Source organism: Phyllostomus discolor, chromosome 2 (genome assembly GCF_004126475.2).
Source record: "Phyllostomus discolor isolate MPI-MPIP mPhyDis1 chromosome 2, mPhyDis1.pri.v3, whole genome shotgun sequence".
Lineage (NCBI taxonomy): Eukaryota > Metazoa > Chordata > Mammalia > Chiroptera > Phyllostomidae > Phyllostomus > Phyllostomus discolor.
The window spans coordinates 92,733,669-92,756,386 of NC_040904.2; the positions used below are offsets into that span (position 1 = coordinate 92,733,669).

General features: G+C 39.9%; 1 protein-coding gene and 1 long non-coding RNA gene across 5 annotated transcripts; one reads left to right on the top strand and one right to left on the bottom strand.

The window, feature by feature from the left end:
- Positions 1-967: 967 nt before the first annotated feature.
- On the bottom strand, positions 968-18,196 carry NEPRO (nucleolus and neural progenitor protein). 4 transcript variants are annotated; one of them, XM_028504582.2, is made up of 9 exons: positions 18,025-18,196; positions 13,989-14,143; positions 11,107-11,186; positions 10,610-10,741; positions 9,444-9,521; positions 7,798-8,159; positions 7,407-7,468; positions 4,885-5,144; positions 968-2,782 (listed from the first exon to the last, which is right to left on the bottom strand). In XM_028504582.2, exons 1-9 carry the CDS (start codon positions 18,125-18,127, stop codon positions 2,326-2,328), a joined length of 1,689 nt encoding a protein of 562 aa, XP_028360383.1. In that variant the 5' UTR covers positions 18,128-18,196; the 3' UTR covers positions 968-2,325. The 4 variants fall into 4 exon arrangements, with proteins under 4 accessions (XP_028360383.1, XP_035873983.1, XP_035873984.1 ...); XM_036018090.1 differs by lacking the exon at positions 18,025-18,196 and adding an exon at positions 17,567-17,916; XM_036018091.1 differs by lacking the exon at positions 18,025-18,196 and adding an exon at positions 15,522-15,694.
- LOC118498892 lies at positions 2,782-12,904 on the top strand. The gene is made up of 3 exons (XR_004901385.1): positions 2,782-3,063; positions 9,387-9,391; positions 12,894-12,904. It is a non-coding gene; the product is annotated as an uncharacterized LOC118498892 (long non-coding RNA).
- Positions 18,197-22,718: the final 4,522 nt, after the last annotated feature.

Genomic DNA, 22,718 nt, shown 5'->3' on the forward strand with positions numbered 1-22,718 from the left:
TTGGATACCACGTACTTGATCTTGAGGGACCTTCTGAGGAGCTTATGAAATGTGCTTCTGAATTGTCTTTGAAGGAGGAAAGGGTGACCCCAAACCTCTTCCAAGTCATATGCGCCCAGGTGCCAAGAAGTTTCTGCAGCTTGTCAAAAGCCAGGCAGCAGGAAGTGAGAGGTCCCTGGACCAGGAGGCAAGGTACAGTTGCCCGTCCTATTCCAAATAGGTTGCCATGGCAACCGCTGAAGTAGGAAGGTCAGGGATTTCAGGACACATGGAAAGTCTCATCACCCTTCTCTTATGAATGACTTAAGTGTTCTAATGCCAGCAGATGTGATTAAATTGATATTCACTATGATGACACTAACTTCTGATCCAACTTACTAGGTAAGTTATGGCTTTATCCTTCACTTTAAAAAATTTAAAACATTTGAATTTAAATTGTTTGGAAGAGTAACTGATACAGAATACTACATTCCTTACACATACATATAAATTATCATTTTGTAGACATATCATATGAAGCTTTTTACTACTTTTCTGTGAATTGTAAGGAGCACAAGATGAGAAAAGGAGATAAAAAAGCGTACTCCAAGGGAACATTAATGAGGCAGAAAAAAATGCTAGCCTTTAGTTAAGTGAGGGCTTTATAGTTTTACCTCCTTAGACAACTCACTAAACCACTCTGGTTTTTCCAATGAGGGATCATTTCCAACTATAAAAGTTTGATTTTTGGCCACTTCAGATGAAGGAACCTAGGCCCAGGGAAACACTAGAGCAGTGGAATCATGGCTATTTCTAGATGTGTCATGAATAAGATCTCCTTGGTATTGCCTATGTTTGAAGGCAATACGAAGTAGCTACTGCCACTTGGTAGGAAGCTAGGAGAGATATAAACAATGAAAAGCCATTTAATATTAAGGACTCAAATCAGGGTCTTGGGGAAAGGGAGCTAAACCAGTGTTTATCCAACTACATTTCAGGCTACTTCTTGTATATCAAAATCTCCTGGGCACTTTTTACTCAATTAAAATTGCAAACTTCTGGCTCCATTCCCTGGCTGTGTTTATGTCTTCACAAGGGACTGGGAGTCTGCACTTCTAAATAGCCCACATGGTGATTCTCAGTCTAAAGTATGAGAACCACTGGTATAAAGGGAAATATGCAGAAAACAGGGAAAGAACAAGGCCAGGTAAAGGAGTGAAAGAAAATAGAAGAAAATGATAGGGTGGCTCAGGAAAAGAAGGATGCAGTACATATCAATGCATTGTTTTATTTTTTTTTATGTCTGTATATAAATAAAACTTTAGGCTACAACCTACTTAACAGAGCTTATTAACCTTTCTAGTAAGCTAGAACATTTGAAAAATTACTTCAAACTTCACATCATTTGGAAATCTGTTAAGATTCACCCTCTCAGAACACTTGAACAAGCAACATACAAATGTCAGGTGACAGCACCAGTCCCAAATTATAAATTTATGTTTAGCTTCATTCCCTGGTCTATTTTGTGTTTCCTAGTTTTTATTTTTTTTTCATTTAACTCTTACCTACTTTTGCTTTGTTATCCTATTGTATTTCATGTGTAACCAAGAGTCACCTTATATCCTTTTTGGAACCAGTCACCCGTACCCTATAAATAAATAAACCAAAAAAATCCCACAAACTTTTGGAAATTTCCCAAAGCATATTAATATGCTCTTAGGTGAATTAAGGTGAATAGTGAAATAATGGTTGTGACCAGTCCCTGGTAATATATTAGTGGCAAAACTTTTGAGTTCCTTTGATGCTCAATTCTAATATATCAACAAGACAGCACCACCTTTAGAAGCTACAGACCTTGTTGTCCAGAAGTGGACTTGCCTATAACCGAGCCAGTAAGGTCTGAGTGGTCTTTTAGGTGCTTCCTTGCTACTCCCCACTTCCACTCCCCATTTATCTTAAGGCACAAGGTAGGTTTTTACAAACCTAATTATTCAGGTCTTAATTCCCTGGTAAGGCGTAAAATTATTCAGTTTTTCTGGGACCTGCCAGCTTCATGAAGGAATTACATCTGCTTTTCAAGGGCAGGATATGGTAGATTTTTCATCTTAACACCTAGCATTTAGTCAAAGTCAGATTTGACTGTTTAGTAGTAAATGATTAAATGACACGAAGCTACTACAAATGTTTATTGAACTGAAATGATCAGCTATATAACGCTGCACTAAATCAGTTCTTCTTTGAGTCCACGTGGTGCTTTCAGATCTTTGCAGATCTCAGGAGTTTCACTTAAAATAGTAGAACACTGAACTAGTTTGCTCATCACTTAAAGGCCTCACTTATGAGCATCTAAACTCCCATTAAAGCAAAAATATCATCAATATCATCTGTCTCCTTAATGATTCCTGATGTATTTTTATTTACTTGCATCGTTGTCCATGAGTCAGTCTCATTTTCATTCCTCCCTATTAGATTTTCATGATTTTGTTTCTCCTTAGTTTGTAGGACAGGGTTGGAAACTCGGCTACTCAAGGGTTGCTTACTGTTAGGGTACAGATCGGTCCTATGACCTGTACAGTGTGAGAGTCTCTGTTTGCTGGTTACTGTAAAAGTCTGAGTCCGTTGGGCGGACTGCTGAATTTCCTTTAGAAGAGTTGACTGCAGCTTTCTCTGTGGTTTTCTCTGTCTCGGTAAAAATTTATTCTGTGATCTTAGTCTCAGATGATGCTTTGAAGTTTTGCTACCTGAGCCACGAAGAAGGCAGTTGCAAATAGATGTTTTTATGCACTCTAGCTTCTTGGGCAAACTTTAAAGGACAGAGAGAAAGGAAAAATCTGAGATTATTAAAATGAAGAAAAAACACTCTAAAAAACTTTTATGTTCTTTTTACCAACTTCCAACAGAAAATACACAATTTCTGTAAGTCCCATGCCTGTGTACAACCCCAGAATCATGGTGAAAGATAAGGAAATAGGAGCTTCAACCCCAGTCTATTTTCACAGCACAGCTTCCCTCATTCAAGCTGCAGGCAAATGTGCCCCCCTTACCCTCAAAGTAAAGTAGCTCCTACAACTGCCAAGCAAGGTAGTGCCAGAGCTTTTTCCTGACAATTGCTAATTTGTTCATAATGTAATTAATAGGAGTGGAACTGGAGAAAGGATGTACCTCAGATAGAAAAAGAAAATCTGTGAGAGTGTATTAGTCCATTTCTAGATACAGAACTTTGTGTTGTAGCAGGAAATAAGGAAAAAGAAGTGAAGAGGGAGTTTATATAAGAATGAGAAGACAAACTGACACAAACAAACTGACAGCCTTGAGCCACACACTTTGATTCATATATCGTCTTCAGGTTTGGGAATTCAGAACTCAAATAGCTGATTACTTGAGGTGTTTCACTTCTGAATAGGGTGCACCGCCACAAAGTACACTGGTACCTTTCAAACTGCCTCACTGTTTGTGCTAGATTTCAAAAAGATTAGCATGGGTCTTTACTTCCTACCCCAACACCCTCCCTCTTCCTTTCTAAACAAATACAGAACTTTGTGGAAGCCCATTATAATGCTAGTAATTCATGATCTGTTTCCAAATTCTTTCCTTGGCTTAATATAAGTGGTTGTTTTTATGCGGGGAGAGGGTAGGTATATTTCCCAATTGAAATGAAAACAGAAGAATCAGAGGATCTGAATTGACTTCTAAGTCTCCAGCACTCTTAGCAAAATCTTTCATTTTCTCATCTATAAAATGGGAATAATACTGCCTACCCCATAGTTACTGTGGGCACTAAGTAGATTTAAAATGTACAAATACATTACTGAAACAGCAGAACAGGACAATATAAAAAGACCATTATATTTTTGTGAGGAACAAAATAATGGTTTAACCAAATAAACACCAGTTGGTTATCCTCATTAACTTTTAATGCTTATCATCTCTGCTTCATTTACCCCTGACTTTAAACCCAGTTTTGAACAGAACAGTTCTCTCCATCTCAGGCAGAGCTTCCACTCTGAGAAATCAGTCATCCCTTTGAGATGACTATAGGCCTTTGCAGGATTCCAGTGTAAATACCTGTCCAGCAACCCTGGCAGGTGTGGTTCTGTTGGTTGAGCATCATCACAAACCAAAAGGTCAGGGGCTCGATTCCCAGTCAGGGAACATGCCTGGGTTGCCAGTTCAGTCAGTCCCTGGTCAGAGTGCATGTATTTTTTGAAGGACACATTAAAAACTGTTCAGAATGACTACCTCCGTGAAAGTGGAATAGGATCTTTATAGCCATTTGTGGCTGATATTGTTATCATGGGCATCTATAATTTGCTCAATAAAAATAAAACCCTAAAGTGTCTAACTTTGTGTGTTATTTCAAGTATACTGGCTCACAATCAAATATGAGCATCCCTAAGCAGTTCAATGAATGGAAGAACTCACAGGAAGGGAAGAAATCAACACATGGAGAGTCCAGCTCCTATGAACAAATGTTACCTGATCCTGACCTCAGAGTCTGGTGTGCGCCTTTGTAGAAGGCAGGCACCTTCTGCTTCTCTCTCACACACTCATCCTGCTGCACTGAAGTTGTGGGCAGACTGGCCATCCTTCCTCCTAAAGCTAAAACACTCTCAGGGTTCTGTTTTGCACATAGTTGTATCCCCAGACCCTTCTAATGCTTCTGAGTGAATGGACAGAATGGTGAAGAGTATAAATGAATAAATCCAGTTAACCACGTCTTCCTCCTAGTGATGTAACTTTGCCCAACGAAAGCTGCAGACAAAGTTGCAGTTTGCGTAGATCCCCCTTTTAGCCGCCCTCAGGCGATTGGACATCCCACTGTAAAAAAAGCTGACTTGACTTGAATATATATTCTCTTCTAAAGGACAACAAAAAAAAGGAATATAAGTTTTGTAACATACCTACCTATAACCTTGGGCTTCCACATGTTTAAGGCGGTTACTTTTAAGAAGTTTGTTGCCCAGAAAGGAAGCCTGAGCCTTGAGTTTTTTGCTCCTGCTCCACAGAATCGCCATTTGGATTTCTTCAGAAAGCTGTATGAAAGTCTCAGCCTCTTGGATTCTTTGCACAAAACCTTCCACACAAGGAGTTCCTATCACTCTCTGAGAAGAATGCTGGGTTGCCTTTAGGTGGGGCTGAGGACATTCACGCTCAGAGCTGGCCTCCTGAAATATGGAAAGGTGAGAAAAACATATGTGTTTCTTATAATAAATATATGACAGGAGAAAAAAACTGACTTACAGCTTACCAAAATTTGAAAATTTATCTTTAAAGAAAAACTTTAGTTCACTGTACTTTCCTTCTTGTCTTAAAAAACTTGTTATCCACTGCTCCTAACACAAGATGATTTCCCCCGTGCTGTGCTGCAGTAGAAACCATCCATAGCCGAATTCAGTCATACACAGGAAACAACATAAATAATCCTAACACATATTTCTTTTACCCACACATAAGAAAAAAACTCCACATGATTAAATATTTTAAATATTGGTCAAAGCCTAGCTGGTGGGGGAAAAAACACTGAAGAGTCTTTTCCTCTGCACTACTGGACAACCCCGACCTGTTCTCATTTCTGAACCTTCAGTCACCCTCCTGAATGACGGGTTACAAATGCTACTGAAACAAACACATGAAGACAGGATGATTGCTCAACATATCTTAAAAATGCTTAACAGGGCCCCATTTCCATTTCTAATTCAACCATCTTTTCATGGGGCACCTATGTCTCTTCAATCCATCTCTGTATCAAGTCAAGTTTGAATTTTATCAACTTTTACTATTTATGAAAATATGCCACCTACCAGGTGGGCTTCTATCCTTCAATCAAAGCTTACCTTCTTCCAAATTTCTTACCCTCAAGAACATAAAAAAGTAGTAAAAATATTAGAGACCTATCAGTGCTTTGTGTTGTTGACTGGTAAAGAAGTCTTACCTAAAAGCAAACTGCATATTAATGCTAATTGCTAAAAATGTGGCAGTAATAGTCATGAATAAGAAGGATGCTGACCAACCAGCTTCAAAACCTAGGAATAAGTGGATGGACTACGGAAGTTTCAAGGGTCACAGAGAGCCATAGTTCTTAAAGCAGCTGACAAAACTATTTTTGGGGGCTGATACAAAGGGTAATGAACAAAGACTATGAACCAAATCCCAGCTCTGCCCTGTATTTGCTGTGTAACCTGAGCAAGTTTCTTGTCCTTTCTATGCCTCAATTCTCTCACCTGGAATATGGAAACAATAATAGCACCTATCTCATAGAGCTTTTGTGAGGATTATATGAGTTAAATGTTTGGAACAATGCCTGGCGAAGAGTAAATACAACGTAAGTACATATAAGCCACTTTATTATTGTTGTTGTTATTCCTCCTCCTGGAAACTCACGAATTGAACATAATGTAAATGGAAGCTGGAAGCCTTATAAATGTCCAAGAAAGTACACTGACTTATGAGGAATGATTAAGATTATTAAATAGAGTGGAAGAAATAACCCATAAAGCAAACCAGAAAAAAACAATTTTGAAAAGACAGAGGGTAATATAAGTCAAGCAGTTACCAGATAAAGGAGAGCAACACTGACACACTTATCTGTTGTGAGGTCCAGAACAAACAGAAATTACAGACACTGACTAAGAAGAGGACTCAGGTTAAAACTTGAACCCTAATAGGAAGAAGGAAATAGAAGCCTCATGACAAAGGATGAAGATGATGATAATGACACTGAAAGTAGATAATAATATCTAACACCACTTACGTGCCACTGTACTTCTGACTCTGTGCTGAACACATTACATGCATTAAAACTGGCAGAACCCTACGAGGTACACACTATTAGGAAACAGAGGTATGGACAGGACAAGAAACTTACACGAGGTCACAAAGCAAGTACAGACCAAAGCCAGGACTCAAAGCATTTCTGACTGCAAGGCCCATACTCTTAAGCTACAGTACAATCTATACCTATGATGGATCCTAGAGTCACTTCAAGATTGTAGCAAAACTCTTATTAAAATATTTCTGAAGGATTCTATTAACTGCACTAAAATCCCTTGCAGTGCTTCCATTCAGAAGCACAGACTAAGAACGACGATGATACTGAGCTTACTTAGGGCTACAGATAAAAACAAAAGATTCAGTCTCTATCCTTGGTAAGTGGCATCTACTCTACAAATTTGCAGAAATCAAAAGCTATATTAAAATAAGCTAAACCTGATAGGAACATATACTACACTTGATCTTAGCCAAAAGGAGGGGAAAGTGGGGAAGGGATTTCAGGAACAACTATAAAGGACACATGGATATAACCAAGGGTGGACGGAATCAGAGGAGGGAGGTAAGGATGGCTGGGGAGGGGGGATTTCGGGGGGTGGAAATACAGACAACTGTACTTGAACAACAATACATTTTTAAAAAGAGAAAATAAGCCAAACCTGAATAGCTTTGTGTTTCAGCTGTTTGCAGAAAGCCCTCACATCAAATCCAGATGACTTTTCTGTGGAGATAGAAAGATCAAATACAAAAACTTAAGCACACTATTTTCAGATTAACAAATTATTAAGTGCATGATGATATTTCTTGCCAAATGACTATAAAGGAAATAAAGGAAGCAAGCAAAGAACCATGGAACAATGGCAGAAACAAACAACTTTAAATGTTCAAACTTAGAAAACACACACAAGTATTACCATATCTCTCTGAAGATAATCAATGGAGAATCAATGTGAGTTAAAAGGTACAGGATTTCTTTCTACACAATCCATGATTATACTGTAATTTCAAGTTTTATTTTTTCTTAGTATGTGCTGTATCAAAGCATATTACCTTTGAGGATTTTCTTATTGTTTACTGGCTCTCCAAGATCCACATTATTCTGCAGATTGATCTTCATTTGTTTAGTTTTTTTGGAAATTCTAAGTAAAGTTTCTTCACTGCACCTCAGCGATTGCTCTTTCGTTAAGAACAGTTTATTTAGCAATTTAGTTACTCCTTTAGCTGCAAAAGCTGCAGGCATATTTTTCTTAAAGACCTCAAAATAGGGCTGTCCTAAAAATTCAACAATATCAGAAGGAAAGACAAAATCTTTGAAGTAAGGCAATGGTTGAATCCTAGAGACCTCTTGAAGCAATCCAAACAATGGCCCATATAAAGAGATCAGCCTTTTTAAAACACCTTTATAGAGAACCCTAGGGAAAGAAACAGGAGCTCATGAATTAACCAGTAAGTACAATATGCAGATTATATAATAAGCACAACAATTCAAAACTGAAAAGAAATGCTTTTCAATCTGCCACTACAGATTAAAAAAACTACAGCACATATTTGCAAATAGCAAGATAAATCTAGAAGTCACAGAAAAACCCAAGTGCAAAAGAAAGTGTTACTTAAAACTAAAGCACTAGACAGAAAGCCGTCTCAGAAGATGTGTATCAAAACCCTAAGTTTGGTTTTATCTAGATGGTAAGATTTTAGGTAGTTTTCAGGCTATTCACATTTTTTTCTGGTTTTTAAAACTTGTTAAAATAAGCATGTATCACTGTAATCAGCAAAACTTTATGTTTGTTATTGAAAAGAAAAATGAATGTTTGACATTGAAAATAATGTTTAGTAATTTTAACATTGTTACCTCTAAGAATAAGCAGAATAAAAAACACTACTGGAAATTGTACTTAAGATATACAGTAAAGACATCAAAGCAAAGGTTTTCATCTGGACAATTCTGTTTGTTTTTAGTTCTAATTCAACCTAGAGATAAGCATCCCAACTGCCTAAAATGGCCAAAACTGGTATCTTTACAAATATGGGCAAATTCTGAGTCCAGTTGTACATACTAAGGATGCAAGTGAAGGTCTCTGGTTTGCAGCCAGTGCCACTGTTCTTTACACCCACTCAAGAAGCAGTGGCATCTTTCCAGATCCCATGCATTCCAGTCCTGAAGCAAAAGAGGGCTCTGTACACTCACAGTTCTTGTTTGCAAGACACAGAAATGGCTCTAGTTCATTAAGCAGTAAAGATGTTTAGCAAAAAGGGGGAAAAAAGCAGTGGTGTTTCAGGTGGGAAAAAAATTCTGGAGCACATAAGGAAGGTCATGACCATTAAAAAGTAGAAACCTAGAGGCAAAAAAGAGAAGTAATACAGCCTGTCCAGGAATACCTTCATTTCAAATGGGCCAGTCACTGTATGATTATGGCAACCACTTTTTAATTTTTTGAGTTGCTAGTCCTAGCAATTCATATGCTTAGCTGTTTACGTTGAAGAGTCTCTTGGTTTCAGATTTAAAGCCTAACCTTTTGACATAACCTTCAACACTTAGCTTCCAAATCCACTCCACATAAACTCTGATGAAATGACAGAGTTCCCGCAACTTCAGCATCCCACAGGAAAACAAATTTTAAAACCAATGAGAAACACAGGCTGAGTTAAAGAAATGAAAAAGAAATTAAGGATTTCAAAGGTGTGTGTGTACGTACCATAATCTGCTCACCAACCCAACCATCACAAGGTTTAAAATAATGAATTCTTGCAAACCTAGATGTTTCACAGTCAAGCTGGAAAATTAAGTTAAGTTGGAAAATAAAACCAAAGTAATTTAGATTTTGTAAGTTACACTTATGAAACAACTAGATTGGAAATAGAAAGAATGTTATTAAAGAATTACCGTGTTTTTCAGACTATAAGATGCACCCCCCCCCCCACGACCAATTTGGGAAGAAGATGAGGGTGCACCTTATACTCCAAATGTAATTTATCTGGCTAGCTATTGGGGGGGGGGGGGGCAGCAGCAGTGGAGCTGGGTCACAGGTTATTAAATATTTTACCACATTTTTTGCTTCAATTTTTTTTTTCTATTTTCCTCCTCTAAAACCTAAGTGTGTCTTATGGTCTGGTGCATCTTATAGTCCTAAAAATACAGTAATGCCTTAAAACATATTCTATTTAACTCATGGAAATTAAAAAATAAAGTAATATACACTCTGCTAGAGCTCTCATTATTAAAAGTAGTTTCTAAGGTTTAGTTTCTTTTTTGTGGTTTTTTATTTTCACTTTTTTTCTTCTTTTTGTTTTCTTTTTTTTGTTTGTTGCTAAGGTTTGGTTTTTAAGATTAAGAATTTCTAATTGTCAGTGCCCTTAGGATAATATATACTAGAGAAAGGTAATCTCTGGCAATGATTGTATCAGGTAATTCCTTGGAAAGAAGCAGAATCTTGGGCGGCAGGGTGTAAGGGGACTAAAAGGTAATATAAAGATTGAATAAAATACAAAAAGAAAAAACAAGAAAAAATTTAAGAATCCCCACAGGGCCCTGGCCAGGTGGCTGAGTTGGTTGGGTGTAGTCTTGTACACCAAGGTGGCAGGTTTGATTCCTGGTCAGGGCACATGCCTAGGTTGCGGGCGCATACAGGAGGCAACCAAGTGATGTGAGACATCAGTGTCTCTCTCTCTCTCTTTCCCCCTCCCTTTCCTCTCTCTAAAATCAATAAAACTTACCCTCAGGTAAGAGTTAAAAAATAATAATAATTCCCATTGTTTATAACTCCTACAGACCCTAACCCAAGCTTTCAAACAGAAATACTAAAGTTATCCACACAATTCCCATTGAGAAGATGGTACAGCATTTCAGTTGACTCAAGGATACAGAAATGTCTTGCAGCAACAGTCCAACAAACGAAGTAATAATTTACAGGCTCCCAAAATCTTCACCAGCACTAATTCTACCACTGGTTGGCTGGGGATGATACATACTTTGGTAGTTAAAGGCTGATTTTCACTTGAAAAAAAAAAATGAAAAGTATATTACTTTCATTATTAAATGTAAAGCACTTATATAGCAGTGTTCAAGTGCAGAGCTGCTTTAAGCACAATTTGAGTTAGTCCCGCTCAATACTGACTCACTGAAGTTTATGGACACAAATGTTTCAATATAATCTTATCATGTCCCAGATTTCAAGTCATGCTAGTCCCTCCCACAAGCCAACAAAGGGAGATTACCATAAATACTAGGTGCCCCTTATTAAAAAAAAATTTGTAGAGCTGAGGTACAATTGGTTACGTTTCAACACCAAGCAGGAAAAAAACCCAAAGGGAGATCAGAGTCCCCACCACTAAGCCCATCACAGAGTAACAACCACTTACCTGGAAGAAAACAACTCAGACAGATCTTGAATTGAACCCTCCAAGTTCATGTTTTTCAAACGTTTTAAACATTGTTCAACCTGAAAGGGGAAGAGCAGGTCACACTCATGTGTATACAGCACAGGCAAGGCCCCTGGTGTGACCAGCAAAGCTGGAAGTTCCATGACAGCAATATATCTTGTCTACTTCGTCTACCACTGTAACTCAGTACTGAGTACTGGGAAGGCATTTAATAGCACTTTTTTATCCAAAAGAAAAAAATAGTGAGGACCACTCATTAAACAAAACGTGGTAAGAATTCCGTAGTCCTCACACAATACCACACGAAGGACATCGTGCATGGGGCGGCATCCAGACTGAAGGATGCCAGTGACTGGATGATCACTGATACTGGCAGAGGAGGTATCTTATCAGAGCTGCGTGTGTGCTACTAAAAACTCCATCCAAGTTACAGATTCTCTCTTGACAGGATGGTTTCCAGAGCAAGGAAGCAACAATCCCTAAATTCTCTGGGGTCAGCTCTTGATCATTTTTTAATTCTGGACACCATGCTTTGAGAGAAGTATGGACAAACCAAGACAGTAAAGCTACTAGGAAAGATGGCTCAAAAAACTATGGTTCAAAAAAAGGGAGGGGACAGATTTTTGAGTTTAGCAAGGAAGAGAGAAAGTGGAGGACCATGAGAAGAGTCTTTATATACTCTTAAGTATTGTCACACAGAAGAAGAATCAAGACTATTTTCTATGCTCCACTGGAGGAACGTTAGAGTGAAGCTAACTGTGGTATCTAGTTTTTGAAGGTAGAAAAAAGAAATCTTTTTTTTAAAGATTTTATTTATTTATTTATTTTAGAGAGGGAAGAGAGGAAGAGAGAGAGAGAGAGAGAGAGAGAGAGAGAGAGAGAGAGAGAGGGAGAGAAACATCAATGTGCGGTTGCTGGGGGTTATGGCCTGCAACCCAGGAATGTACCCTGGCTGGGAATCGAACCTGGGACACTTTGGTTCCCAGCCCATGCTCAATCCACTGAGCTACGCCAGCCAGGGGAAAAAACAAATCTTAAAGTAGATGAAAGTTCTTTGTAAATTGAAATGTTAAGCAGATGTAAGGCAGTAGCAGTAGTACTAACAGTAGTTGCAGCAGCAGCAGGGGGCATGTTCCCTGTTCTAAGGGATGGAGGGGAACATAAAACAGGTACACAGATACCTGTACTGCTACACAGACTGTGCCAAATGCCGTAAGACAAGCACAAACGGGAGACCCAGAGAGCCAAGAATCACAAAATCAGAAGGAGTTTAACTTCACTAATCAGAAGAATACAACTTAAAATGAGATTACCATGATAAATACTCAACTTACCACTTGGGAAGAAGTTATTACTTCTGGGAAGCCTTGAAATGGGACTTAGAGGAGGAGAAGGCCTTTAACAGAGAGTGATGGAAGGACCAAACACACAGGACCAGGTAAGCAAAGGCTCAGGTGAGGGAAAGGACAAGGTGAGGACTCGTGAAGAATTCAGGTGCCTAGAGTGTAAAACAGCTGAAGGCGAGAGAGAACCAGGAAAACTGAAGCAGACAGACCATTGAGGATCTTGTAGGCCAAACTAAGACGTTTCGTCTTCATACATAAGGCGATGGAGAACCACTAAAATTCAAAGCTGTGTTTTAGGATGATTAATCTGATTTGCTTTATAGAATTTGTGAAGATGAAGTAAAGATTAGTTAGAACAGCAAGATGATTAAAATTGACAAGGTCAAAAAAAGATGCAGCCAGAACTAAAGACTGGGCTAGATGCAGAGATAGTTTGGAATGATCGATTGACTAGATAGCAGAGCTACACAAAAGGAAGAGCAGAGAAAAAGGAACACCAAATTCTTCTGACTGGATAATATTCACAACTTGGAATCCAGGAGGAGAAATGTGTTCAATCTGGAATTAAAGACTCAGAAAGAGATAAAAGTTGCCAAGACAGAAAACTAAGGAAAAGACCATGATCCCAAATCTTTCTTTGATGAAGAAATCGGTTTTTTTACCTTAAGGGAGTAGAAAATTAACCAGAGAACATGAGTCTGTAAGTTTAGAGACTGTGTTTTTCTACCCTGTATACCAAGGACCAAGCACAGTGTCTGACACATAGAAAGATACAAAAAATACTTGCAGAACAGGAGTCAATGAATGAGAATATAAAGAACCCAGCTTAGGAGGCTGTAGCCTTTGATGTAGCTCCAAAACTGGAGGGCCCGATTCTGTCTTAAACTCCAAAAATTACATGAAACCACTTTATACAGCTTGTTATATACCCGTTTGCTCTAATATATTGCCAATTAGATTATTTGTTCCACAATAAATAAACAACTTGGTTCTTTTTAGGATTTTAGGATTTTGACCATGCCCAGGATATTATTTTTTTCAAAAATTATTTATTTATTTATTTATTTTAGAGAGGTGAAAGGGAGGGAGAAAAAGAGGGAGAGAAACATCAGTGCGTGGTTGCCTTTCACATGCTCCCTACTTGGGAACCTGGCCGGCAACTCTGGCATGTGCCCTGAATGCGAGTCAAACCGGCAACTCTTCGGTTCACAACCCAAGCTCAATCCACTGAGCTACACAAGCCAAGGCAGGAAATTATTTCTTAATTTAACACTTTGTCTTGATCAAATCACTATATCCTAGAACTAGGCAAAACCACTGTAACTTATTATAGATTGTGTAAATGAAAAAAACTTTTCATAAAAATTACACACTAGAATCAAAACTGGGAAAGAATTAAAGTTCTTATAAGTCACAAGTAATTCACTCAGTTCCCATAAATAACAAAATATTAAGTAGTGTGATCTCTATCTTCATCAAGTAAACACATTGAGTCTCACGCACAGGGCATCCTACCTGTTTCAGGGCCAAGTGAGGCTTGTGGCGGCCCATTCTGTAGTGGTTGCTGTAAAGGACTGCACATAACACACCTGTTTCTGCATCTAAGGTCTGGCTCTTCAGTGACAGCATAACCAGGGAGCACTCTTTGATTACAGCTGCAACACAAAGGCCTAAAGCAGAGAACTTTAATAAGGCTTAATGTTCATTAAGTATATTATAGAAAAATACACTGCAAGAAGCATCTTTGCTTTTTTGTTTTATAGCAGCAATTTTCAACTTTTTTAATCTCATGGCACCCATAAACTAATTACTAAAATTATGCAGCTTACCAAAAAATATATATTTTTGTGGATCTGACAAAAAATAGATATAATGTTGATTCATTCACGCCAGACAGCTATTGTTGTGTTGGCTTTTTTTTTATTTGACGATCTAAGGGAGAAGAGGTCAGTGCCCCTGTCTGACTAGTCAGGTATTACATGTTTTAAAAATTCTTACAGTACACCAGTGTGCCTGCCACAGCACACTGGCTGAAAATTACTATTTTTAAAAAATCAAGAAAAAATAACCAGCCTTAACTGTAAAGGTATAATTAATGATTTAATTATGTGAGAAGTTGGAAAATGGTGACAGATGATATAAAGTCTGGAAATCAAGAGAATGTTAAACAAGTATGAGTATCTTTGCATCACATTTCTATGATTTTAATCTTTCACAGGAATGCTTTTCAGTCAGTCATTGGTGCACTCTTAACATCTTAAATACCTTGATGGTGAGGCACATGTTGTATATTCCTCTGAATCCCCCATTTTGTTATGCACAAAAGCAAGACACAATGGATAAATTCATGCTCTTAAAAGTCAAAGACACTGTACTTGGGTACCACTTCAAGATAAGAAAATATTAAGAGAAACTACCATGGAAACTGGAAATTACCTGATGAATGCCTGACTGAATACGGACTCAGCAGAAAAAGGTAACTGCTTGCAAGTCAGAAAAGCTGTGTTCTGGCCCTGGCCAGATGGTACAGTTGATTGAACCACCCATACACCAACAGGTTGCAGGTTCAGTTCCTGATCAGTGCACATACCCAGGATTTGGGTTCTATCCCTGGCGGGGGCACAGAGCAGAGACAACCAATCACTGTTTCTCTCTCTCTCTAAAATCAATAAACACGGCCCTGGCTGGTGTAGCTCAGTGGATTGAGTGCAGGCTATGAACCAAAGGGTCGCCAATTCGATTCCCAGTCAGGGCACATGCCTGGGTTGAGAGCCAAGTCCCCAGCAGGGGGCGCACAAGAGACAACCACACATTGATAATTCTCTCCCTCTCATTCTCCTTCTCTTCCCCTCTCTCTAAAAATGAATAAAATCTTTAAAAAATAAAATTTAAAAAGTTAAAAAAAGAAAAAAGAAAATCAGTAAACATGTCCTAGGGTGAGGATTAAAAAAATACTAAAAAAGAAAAAAAAACCCTATGTTCTGTATGGCTCTGAGGACAGCACTTCCATCCTGGGTGGAAATAACACAAAGGCAGATTTCTACACACTTGCTTTTGTCCCAACTACATGAGACCAGAATGGGTTGCCTTGGGGATGGGGAGTGAGTTGATGCATTTCCACACCTGATAGGAATCCCATTAAGGGATTTCTGAATAGAGGAAGAAGGAAGATATTCTGTAAACTGCATAAGATGGATGGATGTGAAGGAGGATGTAATGATTAGATGGGTTAAAAGCATCTGATATTAATAATAGCAACTATCATTTAAGGGTTTATTTACCATATCAGGCACTGTTCCAAATGCTTTACCTATGACATTAACTCTTTCATTCCTCAAAATAGGCCAAAGAGGCAAGTACTGTTTTTATCCTCACATGAAAATGAGTTGAGGCACAAAAAGGGTAGATCAGCAATTTTCAACTAGTGTGTCAGAACTTTTTTAGTTTTATTTTATTGTTTATGCTGTTACAGCTGTCCCCACTTTTTCCCCTTTTGCCCACCTTCACCCAGCCCCCCACTCTCTCAGGCAATCCCCATGCCGTTGTCCTTGTCTATGGGCCATGCATAGATGTTCTTCAGCTAATCAATTCCTTCACCATCTTTTATCCAGTCTCCCCACACACCCCTCAAAGGCTGTTAGTCTGATCCATGTATCTATACTTCTGTTTCTATTTCGTTCATTACTTTCTTAGTTTATTTTGTTCATTAGAGTCCACATATAAGTGATATCATATGGTATTTGTCTTTCACTGACTGGCTTATTTCACTTAGCATAATAGTCTCCAGGTCCATCCATGCTGCCAAGAAAGGTTAAGAGGTCCTTCTTTTTTACTGCTGTGTAGTATTCCATTGTATAAATGTATCACAGCTTTTTCACCCACTCATCTCCCAATGGGCATTTATACTGTTTCCAGATCTTGGCTATTATAAATAACACTGCTATGAACATAGCAGTGCCTATGTTCTTTTATACTGATGTTTCACAATTCTTAGGATATATTCCCAGAAGTGGAATTGCCAGGTCAAAAGGCAGGTCCATTTTTAATTTTTTGAGGAAACTCCATACTGTTTTCCACAGTGGCTGCACCAGTCTGCATTCACACCAATAGTGTACCCGAGTTCCCTTTTCTCCACATCCTCGGGGCAAGAAATTTTAAAACATGTAATACCTGATAATTTAGTCAGGGGCACTGACCTCTTTTCCCTTATACAGTTAAATTAAAAAATCACAAAAGCCAACACAATAGCTGTCCAGTGCAAATGAATCAAAATTATACCTATTTTTGCCAGACCAGCTAAAGATATATATTTTTGGTGTGCCACAGAATTTCTGTAATTAGTTTATGTGTGCCACGAGATGAAAAAGGTTGAAAATCACTGGGTTAGATAATAACAATTCCCAGCAAAGGGAAAAGACACAATTCAAACTTAGGCAATCTGGCTGCTACGCCCTATTGCCTAAAAATGTCAACACCATCATACACTGGTAAAATGCTTTACAAGCACTCTCCCCTCTACTAGACATATGGGGTAATCACTTCATAAGTTACATAAATGTCTAATCATTTATGGTACACCTGAAACTAATATAAACATAGCACGTCAACTGTAATTGAAAATTCAAAAGAAAATGTTAAACTAATCTGCTATTACGTATTCTGCCAAGTACTTTTCCCAAGTTCGTTTTTTAAATTATAAATATTGATGTTTGCATATTAAATTTTAAACTGTGTGGTCAAAAATAAATGCTTGTTTATGTCTATTCTAAATATAGTCAGTGACCATAATTTTAAAACCAATAGCGGGGCACACTGTATGCCGAAGACTATTATGCAATCGTTTATTTTGCATGCATTGCTTGAGTGCCTACTGTGTGCCAGGTACTGTACTAATTTCTGGGTATATAATGATGAACTAGAATCACAGAGTGATCACAGAGCAGAATATTTAAAATTGAAGCTACCTCAGAAAATCTAGATTGACTGTTGTAAGTATACATCGTAACTTGTTGGATATTACCAATAAAAATAGAAAATAAAGATGAGCGTCATAAGATGCTCCCAACAACGGGTGATGAGTAGGGAGGACTAACCCCATTTTACAAATGAGGAACCAGAGGCCCAGAAAGACCGCGGTTTAAGTCCAGAGTGCCTAAGTGGCCCCCTCCGGCCGCTCCCAGAGATCGGAAAAAGACGGAAGGTAAAGCGGGCTCCTGGTGGCCCTTGGGAGTGAGCACAGGGTTCCCACGCAGCACTCTTCCGTGACGCCAGCCGAGTCCGCCTCTCTCCTCGCCCTCTGCACGGGGCTGGGCCTTGGGGCTGGCTAGCTCCAGCCCGGCCCTGCGGTAGCCACAGCTGGTCACAAAGAGGCTGCGAAACCATAAGCCGCCCAAGACTCCTAGGCAAACTCTGAGCCTAACACTCGCGGCAAGGAACCCGCACCCCATCCCAGCGCCCTCGGCCCCGGAAGTCCCGCCCTCCGCGCACGTGCGCCGCCCGGGCATGACACCACCCCCAAAACGTCGGTCGGTTCGCAGGGTGCCACACTCACCCAAGGACTCGCCGAAGTCCTGTACTCTCACTGCGCTGCTGCTCCCCGCCTTGGGGATTCTCACGCGGTTCCAAGGCTCCGGGCCCCGCAGCACCGCAGCCATCCTGCGAGACAGGGAGGGGCCAGGAAAGGCGGAGCTGGGCGGGACCGGTGGTGCCACCGAAGGAGGGGAGAGGAGACGAGACCAAGTGTATGGGGTGGGTGGGGGGAGAAAGAGAGCTGGAGGGATAGGGCGGGGCCAGAGGCGGGGCGCGGAGAAGGGGCGGGGCCCTCACGGAGTCGTGGACCAAACCCAGTGAACTAGAAAGGACGGTGTTAGTCACCATAAGCCTGGACGCGTTATTTGGAAAAGTTTGGGGAGGAAGCCCTATCCTGAAACTACCCAATCAAACTCTTGGAGATGGGGTGAGGAATCTGCAATTTTTTATGCTTACCTACAGGGGTTATTAAGGCACAACCAAGTTAGTAACTGGGATAGTTGAAGGCATTTTACGGATGTGGAAACTGCGGTCGAGAGTTGAATTTGTGTATGCATCCCCCAACTCTGCCTCAGGCCTTAGGGGGAAAGGACGAAATGAAATAAAGAGGATTATGCAAAGTGTAGAATTCGTAACACAGGAGTGATGTACTTTGAGATAGTCAAGGCTCCTGTGTCTTGAGCAATAACAAAACCGCACAATCACATCAAAGAAACTTGGAAGTTGGCTGACTATCAATTCCATCCTCAATATCCAAGACTAGACATTATTCCAAGCTCTGCTGATCCTTACCTCATTATTATCCTTTAAATAGTTCATTTATCTTCAACCACACTGATACCACCTTACTTAAGTAGTTAAGACTCCTACAGTAATGTATTAGAGAGGCAGTTTGTGGGTTTCAAAGACACTGCCAAGGTTCTAATTAAAGCTCTGCCCGTTTACTGGCTCTGTGATCTCAGAAAAGTTACTTAATTCCTCCAAACCTTAATATTCCTATAGTAAGATGAAAATAATAATAGTCTCTGCCTCACAGACTTGTAAATACTTTAGAACAGTGCCTGGCATAGAAACATTTGCCAGAAATAATATTGTTGATATTAGTTCTAATGTTTAATACAAGTAGGCTTGCCTTACTGGACCACTCCACATGCCCCATGTGTACCTTGCACTCACTAACTTCTCTACCTGGACCATCCTTCTGGAACACAATCTCCCTTCCTCAGCTGTGGTGTCATCTCCTCTGGGTAATTCTTCCTGAACATTTCTTCCCCATTCCACATCTTGTAATAGAGACCCCTTTATGTACTACAGTGTCTTGTGTTGACCTCTGTATTAGCTTCCTATTGCTGCTATAACAAATTACTACAAATGTTGTCATTTACAACAATACAGTCATATGACTGTACTGAAGGTCAGAAGTCCAAAATCAACCTCACTGGACCAGAGCCAACAGGGCTGGTTCTTTCTGGAGGCTCTAGTGGAGAATTCACTTCCTTGCTTTGTCTAGCTTCTAGAGACCACCTGCATTTCGTGGTTCATGTCTCCATCCTCCATTTTCAAACTCCGTAGCATAGCATCTACCAGTCTCCTTCCACCCTCTGTCTCATCCTGCTGCCTGCCTCCCTCTTAAAAGGACCCCAGAGATTACGTTGAACCCATCAGAATAATGGGATAATCTCCCCATCTCAGAATCTTTAACTTAATCATATCTACAAAATCTGTTTTGTAACGTAAAATAATATATTCACAGATTCTGGGGATTACAATGTGGACATTATTGGGGGGGCATTATTCAGCCCACCACAGACTTGCACAATTTTCCGCATTTTATTGTGTTAATTTCAATGTCTCCTTCTCCAGTGGCCTGTAAGTTTACTGAAGGCAGTATTATCAGCATAGGATACTGACCTCTGTATCTCAATGCTTTGCTCAGAGCCTGGAAAAGCCCAAGTGTAGTAGGACGTCAGTAAATTTAACAGCTTTATTGAGGTATAATTAATATACAAAGAACAGCACATGTTGAATGTATATAATTTCCTGAGTTTATCAATATTCACTGGCTGAGTAAGAGACTAAATGATGCTTAAATAGAGATTTTGAAGGTTGAATAGGGTTTTCCTGGGCACATAAGAGAAGGACACCGCTGGCAGAGAGGTATTAATCAACATGGGCTGAACGACGCACCAGTGCTGGGTCAGCATTGCTGGAGCATGCTGTGTGCTGAGGGGTGAAGCTGGGAGTAGTGGTGTCCGATCATGGGCAGAATTCGGATTTTCCCCTGAAGATTGTGGTTCCTGAACCTGGCTGATCAGAATTTCCTGGATAGCTTTTAAAAATAGAGTTTCTCAGACCCCACTTTGGAAATTCATATTCATTAGGTCTGAGTAGGGCTCTAATCTGTGTCATTTAAAAGGTTCTTGTAATGGTGGACAGGGCTGGGGAGCCCTTGGTGTAGGTGATGAAGGAGTCACTAAGTCTTAGGCAGGGCAATTTCAGTCACCTTGCATCAGAGGACGAGCACACTGGAGAACAGATTTTAAAAAGATGGGGCTAGCCCTGGCTGGTGTGGCTCAGTGGACTGAGCACCAGACTGTGGATTGAAAGGTCACCAGTTTGATTCCCAGTTAGGGCACATGCCTGGGGGTGTGGGCCATCAATGTTTCCCTCCCTCTTTCTCCATCCCTTCTGCCACTCTCTAAAAATAAATACATAAAATCTTTAAAAAATAAAGAGATGAGGCTGGAGGTAAGGTAGTGTGATGCAAGACATCATAAGAGCCTGAATTTAAACAATGGCACTGAAGATGGACAGTATGACTTATTTAGATGTCTAGTGTTTAGATATTTAGGTATCTAGTATGACTTCCAGATTTTACCTTGAGTTTAAGAGATAGCATTCTAAAGAACAGATTTAGGCATGGATAATGAGATAACTTTTGATATACTGAGTTTGAGATTTCCCATGGGCTGTCTACAAGAATGTGTCTGATTCACCAGATAAACAGATGGAATTATAGCTCAGAGGGTAATTACAAAGAGAGGAAGTAGAGGTGGTGAATATAGGATGTTTTAAAAGCTTCAGTAAGGACGGAAAACAGTTTATATGGTAATAATGAGATTCAGGATCAAGCAGAGTATGGAGGGTATTGTTTTGTTTTGTTCTGATTTTAAGGATAGTATATCAGGGTTCCACCAGTCAAACAGAACCAGTAGAAGAGATAGATCGATAGATAATAGATAGATGATGTTAAGGGACTTATTGAAAGAAATTGGCTTACACGATTGTGGGGATTGGAGGATAGTGGAGTCTCAGACCCATAGGACAGGCAATTGGGAAGAGCAGGCTGGGAACTCTCAGGCGTGGGCTGATGCTGCTGTCCACGGTGGGATTTCTTCTTCCTCCTCCCTGTCCTCAGCCTTCAGGCTTTTAACACTGATTAGACTGGGCTTACCCAAATTACCCCAGGTAATCTCTTTCACATCGAGTTGACTTATTGTAGCTCATAATCACCTCTACAGAATACCTTTACAGCAACACCTAGACCACTTTTCAATCGAATAACTGAGTACCAGAGCCTAGCGAAACCAACACATAAAACTGACCAGCAGACAGGAGATTGTTTGATCACACATACAGGCCAAGGGAAAAGAGTCAGAACAGTGAGAGAAGATGGGCATACTAAAGAGATAAAGGGCAGGGAATTAATAGAGCAAGACTCAGTATTTATTCAACAAACTATTTGAGCATCAGCTATTTGCCAGGCACCATACTGGGTCCCAGAGGAGATGAGCAGAGATGGGATCTAGTGCTCAGAAGGAGGGGTTGGCTTAAACTTCGAAATGCCTTTCCTTTCTCTGAGCCAGAAGAATGTTAAAGATGACCTTAGATGTGGATGCCTGGGGTGGGGTCATGCATAGGTAAGGGAGCCCCCAAAAAGAGCCTCTGTTTTGTCAGTGGAGGCAGATCTGTGACCATTGCCAAGAGTGGAAGGCAGGGAGATGGGGTTCTGGTGAGCAGTGGATATTCGAAATCAGAGCTTTCTTAAACTGAGGGATGTGGAAGAGGCATGGGCTACACGCATTAGAGGGAAAGTCAGGCTTTAGGGCCACGCTCTAAAATGTCCTGGTCTGCAAAGAAAGACTGCCACGGATGCAAGTGACCATTAAATATATGAAACCTTGTCTATCTCATCAGTGACTCAAGAAATACAGGTTAAAATAATTTTGAGGTACTGTCCAATATACAAAGAGTAAACAGCATGTCCCACGTTAGTAGGCTTTAGACACAATTTTAGGTAAGAAGTGATCTGTCGTTATCATCACGAAAAGAGAAAATGATACTGTATTCACACCGTGAATCAGTTGTTTTCTAATATTTTGGCAGTAGACTTCTTTTTCCCCCACAAAGTCTTACACAGAAATCAAAAACATAAAACAAAACAAAACAACCAGTGTAAGCAGAATTGCCGTGGGTAAAGGTGGATGTAGAACATGGGGCGCTCCCACTGAGGCCTCCTGCCCAGGCTCCTGGAGGCGGCACATCAAACTCTCCCTAGGGATAGGGATTTACTGTTGTAAATAAGTAAGTATGTGTTGGCATGAGCAATTTTGGGTGATACAGTAAAGCATTTTTTAAAGCAGTTTAGAAAACTGTATGGACAATGTGATTCCATGAAAAACATACATATCTACACACTGAGGAAAATGTCTGGAA

Bases quoted from the DNA above. Each gene is read 5' to 3' on its own strand.
- NEPRO (XM_036018090.1), bottom strand. From the start codon at position 17,855: ATGGTTTCGCAGCCTCTTTGTGACCAGCTGTGGCTACCGCAGGGCCGG. The intron at 8,160-9,443 runs GTACGTACACAC...TTCTTTCCCTAG, and splicing joins GGGTTGGTGAGCAGATTATG to GGTTCTCTATAAAGGTGTTT. The intron at 2,783-4,884 runs GTAGGTATGTTA...TGTCCTTTAAAG, and splicing joins GTGGAAGCCCAAGGTTATAG to TTTGCCCAAGAAGCTAGAGT.